Raw genomic sequence first — 11,920 nt, 5'->3', positions numbered from 1 at the left:
GTAAGTGGTGTAGTTTAGATCAGTAGCAAACAGAACACACATCTGCCCGTTGGGGGGAAGGGGCAGAGGGGAGCAATTAGGGGGGGAAAGGGCATGCTAGGGGGCAAATTGAGGCCCCTGTGGTGAGGGAGGGAGAGGGGGTGGGGCCGCAGCAGCAGCATGGGCAGGTGTTCCCCAGCCGGGGTGGGCCACAGGATGGAGCTGCAGCTCATCTGAGGGGGACAAGGAGGGGGGTGGCTCCTGCCACTGTGCATACCCCTGGGGAAGGCATGAGGGTGCATGTGTCCCCTGGATCTGTCCATGGGGCAGGGTGGGCTGCTCGCTGTGGGCTGGGACCAGGGGCTGCACCTGGTTTTTCCCACTTGGGGGAGTTGGGCCGGAGTTGTGCTTGGGCCAGGTGGGGTGGGGCAGGAGGTGGTGGGGGAGCTACAAGGGGGCTATGCTGAATTATGGGATGGCTGTAGCCTCACCCCCATAGCACCTCCCCTCCCAGCACTGCCACTGCCCATCCCAAGCACAGCCCTGGTCCAGCCCCACCCATGGGGAAGAGCCCGGCACAGCCTCCGGCCTCAAGCGTGCATTCATGGGGCACACCCCCCATGCCTCCCCTGGGGATATACATAGTGGCAGAAGCCACCCCTCCCCACCTTCTGTGCTCCCCATGACTCCTCAGCTCAGTCCTGCGCCGCAGCTCAGTCCTGCGCCCTTCCCTGTCCTGCCCCGGCTGGGTAGCACCAGTCCTGTCCTGTGCTACCCCAGTCTCAGCCCCACTCCCTCCCTCACCACAGGGACCGTGATCTGCTCCCTCCCATGACCTTTCCCTCCCCCTCCACTCCTGTCCCTTCCCTCCACCTGGATGCTGCTCTCCAAGCTGCTGGGCTGCATATCAGCAATTGGATTGGTATTGGCCGATGTGGCTGGTCAACACTTGGACATCAATGTTGACCCAAAAAATCTTTGCCTTAAAGAGCTTTAACTAAACAGCCAAGCCCCCACTGTATATACTAGTGTAGTTTAATTAGTAAACTAGGAGGAAGTCTGTCAGCCAGAAAAGCAGCATGCTTCAAGATGGTTCTGTCTTGTAAAGGCAGCTGTAAGATCAATATGATCAAAGTGAGGCCTACTGACTATAAGCATTTGGACAAAGGAAGAAATGGGGAACATGCGAATTTCAGTGGTCAGCTTCAGTCACCATGAAACTATTATGGTATGTTATTGATCTGTATCACTAACACCAGAGTAGCATTACCTTGCATTTTTAAGAAAAAGAGGCCAGATGTAAATAGGCTGAGTAAATAAATCTATCTAGTAAATCTATTTTAATGTATTTAGCTAAAAGTGCATGGAAACTGCTGTTTTGATTTTGGTACTTGCTTTCCAAAATAAGGGAATTCCGAGTAAATGTTGTATGTGTCTGTATAGGTATCAGTAGAGGATCGCCTTAAACAACTACAGGAAGCACATCAGGATTTTGGGCCTGGATCTCAACATTTTCTCTCCAGTAAGTAATTCTAATAAACTAATAAACCTGAGACAGTGGCTTTCTCTCCAGTAACCTTTCAAGTAATGATGCCATTGACTGATTTCAGTCTGGGCTTCACTCAGGAATGGATTTGCCGCCTCCTGGCTGTGTCTACACAGGACGTTTTACTGCACAGTAGACTAATCTACTGCCCAGTAAAGCATCACTGTCTACATGTGCAGTAAATTAGTCCATATGCAATTAGTAAATTTACTGCACAGTAAAGCCAAGTAGCACTAATTGCATGTGTAGACGCACCTTCTGTCTGCAGTAATGGTACCCTCTTCTTAACTGAGACTCTCAACACTGCTTCGTGCTCATGGGTCACTTTTATGTGTCTCCATGCATTTTGATTCTATGCCTGCCTACCTATTTACCAAAGTTTAGGTGGATGTTAATTCAGGCTTATCTTAAATTTTGAGAGGAGTGTTGCAAAGTAATCATAGTGCTCTTGATGTATTATCACAAAGTGCTTTAAGATAGATGGAAAGTGAATAAATACATTACTTGACTTATATTGAACTTTCACTTCATGGATCTCAAGGCATTAGGATAAACCAGATAACCTAACTAATTTCAAAATTTAGCAGCTAAATACCTGCTGGACCCTGTCAGCATATATAACCTGTGTGTTCTTATTTAAAATCTGCAAGTATCCATGTTAAGAAGGCAGGTGCCTAACAGGTCAATGCATTCACTTAAAAGAAGTACAAGCCCCATATCGGGCAAAGCTTTCTTAGAGCAGTAGTTCAGGAAAGCGTTCTTTTGGCAGGCTGGTAAAATTTAAAAACAAAAGGGTTGCTGGTTAATTGCTACTTAACCTTTTCCTTAGGTGAGCTGTACTACTGAACTCAGGCCTGCTAGTTACTTTAATCCAGATCTTGAGTGCAGAGAAGAGAACTTGCATGCTTTCTCCAAAAAAGAAACAATAAAGGAAAAGGCATCTGGTACTGTTGACTGGTGCCAGATTGGAAGTCTGGCAATCTAGTCTGCATTATTAGTACAGTTCAAGAAGCATAAGGGTCAAACTTTCCACACAGCCTTATGAGTTTGCATCAGATTTATACTGAATGGCCTTCTCTAAGCTTGGTATGAGGTCAGTCTCCAGACTGTTCATTCAAGGTATCTGCCAACCAGTGGGTCCATCTTTGGTGACTGTCTTTGTGATGTCCACCAGAACAGAGACAGGTACAGGTCATAAAACGTTAGGCTTCACTGTTCCTCTGTTTGCTTCAAGAGGTAGTTCAGATCTTGCTTATCTTTTTATCAACTCCTTTTCTCCCCTCCCCCACCCCAGTCCTCATAGTTATTATTATAAAAGAGGAAAGAAAAAAAAAAGTAGTGCTTCTCTGGTGAATAACTCACAGAAAAATTCCTGATTGAGAGAGTGATCATGGACAGTGTTAAAGGAAATACCTACAACTTTTGTTTAATGGACTACTTCCATATAATTTGGAAAAAGTAGCTTTAAGAGGAAAGAAACAAAAACAGTATTAAGTCAGGAAAAATAAAAGTCTCTCAGCCTGACAGGTTGAGGTAGTGCATATTCCAAACACAAATTTTTCATGCTCACTTTACCAGCCAGAAACACCATCCAACAGTGAAGAATAAGCAGGGTTGTAATTTGGTTAAAATAACCTCAAAACCTAAAAAAAAATTCCTAAGATTCAAGGTTTGATTTATTTGATACTTTGAAAGATTTATTCTAAAAGTTTCACTCTTCATTGAAGAGGACAGATCTTCAGTCTGTATTTGGTTTAGGAACAGTTATTTTAGATTTGCTTTTTCCTGTTTTCAGCCTACTTTGTCCCCTGGCTCCATGTCCCTTTGTGTCAACCTGTAGACCGCAGCTAGTGCCATTTCCTGTGGGCAAATCCCCCCCCACCTCTCTCTAATGTCCCCTTCTCTCACCTTACCTGTTGATTCCTCTTCTCTCATTTCCTTCCTCCATGTTCCAGCACCTTCCAGTATCTGCTGAACCTTATTCCCCCACCTATCAGCGTTTACCTTCAACAAAATTTGACGTCATACAGATAGTTGCTATTTGTCTGAATGCCAAACTTGGATTCATCCACTTACTACTATACAGCTGCATATGGCAGGTGGGCAGTATGACAAGCTGGTCATTCCTTACTCCACAAAATATATTCTGATACAGCAATGTACATAGGTTATCACAGCTAATGCTCTATCCTTTCTTTGATCTGTTTCTCTCTTGCCAGCAATACTGTATAAAAGAGGAGAGCAGTAGCAATCTAATGTTATCTTTTGCAACTTGTAACTGATGCCAGTTATTTTCCTATTGGAAAGTTTATCTATCCCTGTTATTAAAAATGGATGTTAAAACATATACTTTTGGAATAGTTCCATTATTGCATAGAAAATCCGTTATTGATTAGAAAAAAATGTTACGTTACTATCTGCAAACCTAAACAATTTGATTTTTCTTTAATCTTCGTTTATTTTCCATCCATAGTTCCATTTATCTGTACTTCATCTTTTGCATTCTTTGTTACATTAATGTCCATCAATCAGTATCTCCATATGCTTTGCTTTGTTTCAGCCTGCTGTACTCCTGAATTAAAGCTTTCAGACATCCTGTTTAATGCATCCCTGAACTGAATCCAATCTTTTGCTAATATCTGCAGTGTTCATATTTAGTGCCAGAATCAAGAATTACTCTGTTCACCTTCCACCAAAAAAAGTGATTTAAAAAAGGGGGGGAATTCATCTTTGTTAGAGGCTCATATAGCACAGGATACTGTGAATGGTTTTACTGAGCTTACTTTTTAATCAGTGCTGTATCACTTGATCTGTAGGAGGTGGAGATTGAAAGAAATGCATCTGGTCATCTAGTCCATCCCCCTGCTAGTATATGAAAAATCCCTCCCTCTTGTACCATAAAAGTTGAATCTGAACCAAAAAACAAAATAGCCCTTGTGATCAGTTGGTGATCAGCAGATTGGAATCCTGGTTCTCAAGCCACAGGGTACTTGCAATTTGCCAATCAACTGTTTATTGGCTGGCTCTGGGGATCACACAACAGCTTGAACAGGCCCCATGGATCCCTTGAGCCAGCTCATCTGGGATTACGATAATGATCTCAGGCTCCCCCTGCACTGGCAGGTATGGCACAATAGGGATCTGATTGCTGATCCCAAAATCACACCTTGTGTCACACTCGTATGGCATGGCAGGAGGTGTGATTTGTTTGGATTGTGGATTCGATATCATTACATCTTTGAGCAAACATTTGTCAATGGCCATAGTAATTGTAACTTTTCTTCAGAATGTATGAACTAGCCACTTGCTCAGATGTCTTTCCTTCAATGATTTTTTTTATTTATAACTTTTTTCATATATATTTTTTTACCCTGATGTTATGCAGTGCTTAACTTGTCCAGCCCTGTGGGCCAGCTGAGTAGTTCAGGGCTGGTCCATGGGCCTTATCTGGCATGCAGGTTTGGTCCACAGACCTGGTCTAGCGTGGAGAGAACTGTCATTTGGACCATAGGGCTCTCCAGGGGTCTGGAAACTTGCTGAGAGGATGAGAGGAAACAGTGTTAGTTGCTGCAGCTCCAGGAGCTGCTCCTCCAGAGGCTGCAGCAATTAATACTGCTGCCACTTCACCACCAAATGTCTGGACCTGTGGAAAGCCCATGAGCTGAATGACATTGGTCCATGGGCTATCTGTTGGTCATCCCGGATGTAGAGAGAATCTGTTTGTTCAGTAGGTTATTCTATTACCTATGTAGAGGTTTAGTCCATTTTTCATAGATGTTTGAATGGGGGTTTCATGTCTCACTGTAGCAATCCAGTTGTCAAAATTTGGCTTGTATATTTCATTATTAAATTCTCTACACTCTCATCATTAATGTCAGAAATAGTCTTTCAAGAATCACATATCATTTGCTTCTATATTGAATATGGTAAAGTGAATTTCCTTTACACTGCGAACTATAATCACATGCCAATTTGGTTATGTTCTCTGGGGAGATATACATACCCAAGTTCTCTTACCACATTGCCACTTCAAAGTTAACTGCCAGTTTTCCCATTCATCTGAATTCCTCACCTCCTGTTATTTCTGGAGATCTTTAGATCACTGTACTTGTATTGTATCATAAGTAGTGCATTTTTCCACGTATGGATTTGTTGTTGGGCTGCTTGGCATTACAGATGGTCTCCATTGATGCATCAGACTTGCGTACATTTCTGCAAAACTTATGGATCTATAGCAAAGAGAGCATTAATCAGTATTAATTTGGATTGCAAATACAAGCTTGCAGTTATAACTAATAATAAATGTTGCTGCTATGTTACCTTTTAATTAAATTGTGGGGTGTACATTATGGTAATGAAGGCACTTATTTCCAAAGCTTAAAGCTGCTCGTAATTTCTAGATCCCATTGGAGGAAGTAGAGAAGCTAGTTTGTTAGCCTGCTCTGAATGTATGGCTTAATCAGCTACCATTTATAATCCTTCTTTAGAGTGAAATCACCATATTCGTTTATTTTATGTTTTGCTTGTCATCAAATAGATGGCAAGCACTGCCTGATTATATTGCCATTGTTTTCTTCAGCTGATTTTCCAATTACTGAAAGCCTGACTGCAAAATTATAGTAATTCCTATTTAATTTATTAAATCAAGGTCTAATTTTAAAAGAAACAGTTGCTTTTTTGCTTGTTTGCTTGCTTTTTTTTTTAAGGATAGGTGCTACCTAATTACCACTTCATGTCTTTTTTTTTTCCCACCCCCCAGCTTCAGTTCAGCTTCCATGGCAGAGATCTGTTTCACATAACAAAGTGCCCTACTACATCAAGTAAGTTTGTCTTGGTTCTCATTTAGTTTCATTAAAGAAAGCAAGAAGTCTTATGGATTCAGCCTGATATTAATCTGGTGTTATAGGATCAGTAGAAATGTTATCAAAATAACCTGCTTAATGTATCAAGCTGGATATACTATATATTATACTTCCAGTGTTTTTGTACAAGATGATTAGAAATATGTAACAAGCATCCAGCCAAGAAGCTCCAGTTCAGCACAATATTTAAGTATATTTGTTTTGTTAGGCACATTGAAATCTATCAGGTGGGTAGTAGGGGAAGGGGGAGAGGGAGAGATGAATGAAACTAAGAGATATTTAGATGTTTTAAGTTAAGCACATGTTTAAGAAGCTCACTTATTCAGACTGTACCCTCAGACACAAAGGAAGTAGATTTGTTTTCATGAGAGACTGAATCCATTACATAACTACAGTACAAAGTCATTTAATGACACACAGTTAATAGAAATAATTTTGTGATTTACAAGGGAAAGAGCATGCTTTCTAGCTGAATATTGCTCATTTTTCTTTTTTGCATCTAACCACATGTTGATTCTCAGCTTAACTTTTTCCTTAGCTTTTGAAAGTCCTCCCATTGCATAAAATTAATCTGTGATGAATAAAATTGTACAAATCCCGGATTCCTTTGAGAGATTAATTTTGTAAAGACAGAAATAATTCCTTATGAAGATATGGGGCATAATTTGATGCATTTTAGTGGCAAAACTGTGGACAAAGATTAATGGTATTGGCTTTTTTATCAATAAATGCTTACTTACCTGTCCTTTTCCCCTTGTGTTTGAAAGGCAGAGTTTGTAGCTTTATAAGGAGACTAGCTGCTTGCAAAAAGGATAGTTGCAATTTGTAATATACATTTCAGAGTTATGGTAAATAAACCCTGTAAAAGTTCTTGGGGAGGAATTCTTTCTAAAATGCAGTGGCACGAGTGGAGGAAGGAAATACACATTGTCGAAAATTAGCCCTGCTTAAGTCAGGCAGAAGTGAAATTAGAGCCATCGGTTTTATAGTGGCGGGATTCAGGAAAGATCTATGCTTAAGGAAATAAGTTTGACCACAGCTCTCGCTATTCCTGCATACCTTCCTCTAATTAATGGAGCATTTTGAGGATGAAAAGTACTAGTACCTGAAGAGCCTCTAGTACTAGGAGAGGCAGAGTTATTTAGATGGAGGGGAAGGATGCAGTGTGTAGTTATTCATTCCCTGCTTGTACCTAGACAGGAGGGAGAAAATTCAATTGTTGTTTTTCTCACCAGATTCCCTCCCCACCAAATTGATCTTGTGAAACATCACTACCTACAACAATCCCAAAAAGATTATCAGCTATATCATCTTACCTATTTTGTGAGTCCCACCTTCTTGTTCAACATGAAGGAGGTGCGTAAGGTCACACTGACATTACAGCTGCAGCAATGAACTTTTTGGAATCTCTTCTCTCTCCAGAATTAACTGTCAGGGGGTTTGTTACTGATAGGTGCAAGACAGTGAATGTCAAAGCCAGTATCCTTCATTGTTTTCCATCCATTGGTGCAGTTGTAAAGCAGCACTGTTTGAGCTAACCTTTTAATTTCCAAGATTAATTAAGGCCTATAGATCAATGTTAATGTACAGGCAGATGCTGCATACAGTATATATTATTTTTTCTGTACCAGTGTATGGTACAGATTAAACAAACAAGATATATATTTAAAACTCTGGTTTAATATGTATTGTTTGTTTTATAGAAATACCAGGTCTAAGAGAAGCTAGTTACATTACATCAATGTAAGTAGGTTAACTTTGCTGTAGGATCTGGAAATGAACAGAAAAGGTTTTCCTGTCACATAGATTTCAGTATTTCAGATCTTCTAGTCTCCTGTATTCTAAGAACTTTGTCATTTATATGCAAACCCAGAAAGCCAAGGAAATTTGTAAAGAATCTCTGATTGTGGTAAGGATGCCTTAATCTGGGTCTCCTGCAACTCTGGAGGCATGATGAGTGTGGTGAATGTGGACAGTTGGGGTTAAGAGAACATGCATTAGCATTCTATAAGATTTTTGATAGTATTATAAAACAGGAACGATAATGTGCAAGTGAAAGAGGTGAAAGAGCTGCAAGTGAAAGAGCTGCAGGTGGGCAGTATGGGCAGTATAATAAAGTGGTCACTCCTTAGTCCACAAAATATATCCAGATGCATCAATATGCATGGGTTATCACAGCTAATGCTCTATCCCTTCCTTGATTTGTTTCTCTCTTGTGAGAGCTGTATTCTTTTTTTACCATTTTCTGTCTTATTTTTCATTATTATAAAGTTTGGTCTTAATATTCAAGGTCAAAGCAATTTCACTATACAAACAATTGTTCACTGAACCCCCCAGACGGTTTTGTCCAGCTGTTTTTCTGTTGTCTTTGTGATGCATGCCAAAGAAGTATTGCCTTGGTATCTATGTCTTAAAAGACTGGCAGAACGATGTTATGCATGACCAACAGTTTTATTTATTTTTGAAAAGCAAGTTGAAGCTTGCCAGGCTTCTCAGTTAGTTGAGCAGACTTTCCTTGGCAGTGTCTTTATTTTCTTGTTGCATACTGTCTCTAGATTTCTGAGTTGACAGCAGCAGGTGCAAGAAATGTAGAGTAACAGCAGTACTGATTCTTAATGTTGCCTTTCTACACGTTGTCAGACTGGGTATTATTATTGTGATTTAAAAGTCTTTACAAATTTTGTTTCTTAATTTCAGACCTGGTTTAGAGAAGAGAAGGGAACCAGTGCTGTTATCAAAAATATATTTAATTTAACAGTTTAAATGTGCTCCATTAGTTTAATTCAAGAGAGTAATCAAAAAGGCTTAATGACTGTCCTTTACCAAGTGTGTGGAAGCTGTGCAAATTATCTCGGCACTTAATTTTTCTAGTGATTTTTCTAAATTGTACCAAAATCTGCAGTTTAAATAAAATGCAGCCTGGAGGTAATCTGCAGAGGAGACCAAGTTGCATCGTGTTTCATCTTCCCTTATATTTTAAGAAAAGTTAAGTTTAAAATTCCTGTTCTAAGGAGATATCTTAAGGCACATTGCTTTGATGTTTCCTAGTAATTGGGAAGGATTTAATAAACTGAACATTAATATGCATTTGTGTCGGATGTAGAAAAACAAACTGATGAAGGAGAATATGAGTATGATTCAGTGTCTGATACTTTCTTGTCTAAATGAGGACACTCAGGAAAATTAAGCTGGATTAACATTTTAAAGTGCATTAGTTACACTGCATTTAACTACTGTGTGGTCAAATTTACTCAGAAGTGGAGTGGTTTTAATTCAATCTAGTTCAGTTTACTTTGGAAGTAAAGTAAATCTAAATCAAATTAAGACCGCTTTATTTCTGAATCATTCAATTTATTTTTATTTCACTTCTTTGGGAAATAAAGCTACATTGAATTGAGGCCACTTTTGTTGTAAGCAAGTCTGCCCAGACAATGGTTTAATGCAGTTTAACTAATCCACTTGAAACTTATACCTTTAGTTAATTCAGATTAATTTTTCTGAGTGCCTGTTTAAACAATATGTAAGGTATTCAGAAAATGACATGCAGATGGTCTTATCTTTTGAAATGGGATGCTGTAGTAGTACATACATTAGAATGATGTTTTAAAAATGCATGCTCACAAGTTGTGTACCAAATGTAAAAATATCACTATTAAAAAAATGAAGGATATGAACTGAGAAAGTGAAAGGGAATACTTTGGTTTGCCATAGATCTTTAAGGAGAGTGACACAATGATTAAAACGTCCATTTTTTTTTAGATAAGTAGCATTTGTTCCATCTCCTGCCTCATGCCAGTGGTAACAGACATTTACGTGCAGAGACAGGAATGACTCAAAAGAAAAATGGGAGTTGTAGCCTGCTAGCAAAATATGTCTGCTTCAGAGTATGGTTGCTTCCCTTACCTGTTTACTGACTTTTATGTGGATGTGTTGACTCATTCTGGAGTTCTGTAAAGTACTTGATATATTTAAGAGCTGTTTCTTACTGGCTACTATGTAAACTCCTTTGACCAAAGGGTAACCAGGGGATGGAGTACCTTTAAAGGAAGTGAAAGTTCTTTGTTAGCAAGAAGATTCACACTACTTTTGAGCCCAGATTTATGGAGTACTTTGTGTTTCTATGCTCTGTACAATCAGCTGAAGCTACATGTGCAGTTTAGGCTGTCACTGTTTCCTCCACTTGTAATATTTTATTATGTAAATCAAAAGCATTACTGCTGCCAGTTGGCATTTGATCTGTATAAGAATTTTTTCTTAGACCTTTGCTTTTCTGTCTGCATAATATTAAGTGGTAATAGTTTCAGAATTCTGCCACTTTAGTGGGTTCCAAAATTAATTAGAATTTTTTTTTGTATTAGAATTCAGTCAGTGATGTTTGAAATCAAACACTTGACTAAACAGTCACTTGAAAAAACTGTCTAGATATAGTTGAAAAAAGTTGAATCTTTTTGTCTCCTAGACACAAGATTGTCCAAGAGACTTGGACTAATGAGCAGTATAGGAAAGGATGGAATGCTGGCCAAAGACTGTTTCCTAATTCACTACTCCTTGTAATGGATGTTGTTATCAGTTTGGACAAAATGTTGCAAGAGACAAAAATTGATTTCTTCAAACAAGCATTACACAATTTTTTTTATAGGTTGTGCTGCAAAGATATGTGAGTTATAATGGATATTCTCTACAATTTTATTTATAACCATTTGAAGTGCACGAACAAGACATGATTGGCCTTTACTGAGAGAATGCAAAAAATAAAGCCTAAGAAACTCTACAGTCCTTTAAAAAAAAATTTAATAAATTTGGGAATTTGTATCTATTTCTTTGCCTCCATTTTTCTGAGCAGGGACCCGGTCACCCCCTACACCGGGATCCCCATAGGCCCCAGGGGAGGTGCACCCAGGCCTAGGGTCAGTGAGGATTTAATCAGGGAACTTCTGGAGGGCCTGGACGTATTTAAATCAGCTGGTCCTGACGATCTCCACCCCAGAGTGCTGAGAGAATAAGCAGAGGTCATTGTGGGACCCCTGGCATGGCTTTACGAGCATTCATGGTGCTCTGGTGTGGTGCCAAAGGACTGGAAAAGGGCCAATGTGGTTCCCATTTTCAAAAAAGGGAGGAAGGAGGACCCAGGAAACTATAGGCAGTTAGTCTTACCTCAATCCTGGGTAAGCTTTGTGAGAGAATTATCCTGGTGCATGTCCGCGAGGGGCCAGCAGGGGAGATTATGCTTAGAGGCAACCAACACAGGTTCATTAGAGGCAGGTCCTGTCAGACCAACCTGGTGGCCTTCTATGACCAGGTCACAAAATCCTTAGACATGTGGCAGTGGACGTAGTCTTTCTGGACTTTAGGAAGGCCTTCAACACTGTCTCTCACCCCATTCTCATTAAAAAACTAGGGAACTGTGGTGTCGACACCTACACAGTCAATTGAGTCACTAACAGGCTGGAAGGTCACACCCAGAGAGTGGTGGTAGATGGGTCCTATTTGGCTTGGAGGGATGTGGGCAGTGGGGTCCCTCAGGGCTCAGTCG

At 40.0% G+C, this 11,920-nt stretch overlaps 1 protein-coding gene across 6 annotated transcripts in view; it reads left to right on the top strand.

Annotated features, from left to right (window-relative positions):
* The window catches only part of UTRN (utrophin), a 692,661-nt gene that overhangs the window by 544,003 nt on the left and 136,738 nt on the right, over nucleotides 1-11,920 (top strand). For all 6 annotated transcript variants that reach the window (XM_019526790.1, XM_019526791.1, XM_019526792.1 and 3 more), the window contains 2 exons: nucleotides 1,423-1,501; nucleotides 6,285-6,345. In XM_019526790.1, coding sequence (XP_019382335.1) covers nucleotides 1,423-1,501; nucleotides 6,285-6,345 — 140 coding nt within the window. The remainder of the gene's footprint in view (nucleotides 1-1,422; nucleotides 1,502-6,284; nucleotides 6,346-11,920) is intronic.

Source organism: Gavialis gangeticus, unplaced genomic scaffold, assembly GCF_001723915.1.
Source record: "Gavialis gangeticus isolate Ggan-Ray unplaced genomic scaffold, GavGan_comp1, whole genome shotgun sequence".
NCBI classification, from domain to species: Eukaryota; Metazoa; Chordata; order Crocodylia; family Gavialidae; genus Gavialis; species Gavialis gangeticus.
The sequence above is the reverse complement of the archived record's forward strand: the minus strand, read 5'-3'. Positions and strand labels throughout refer to the sequence as shown.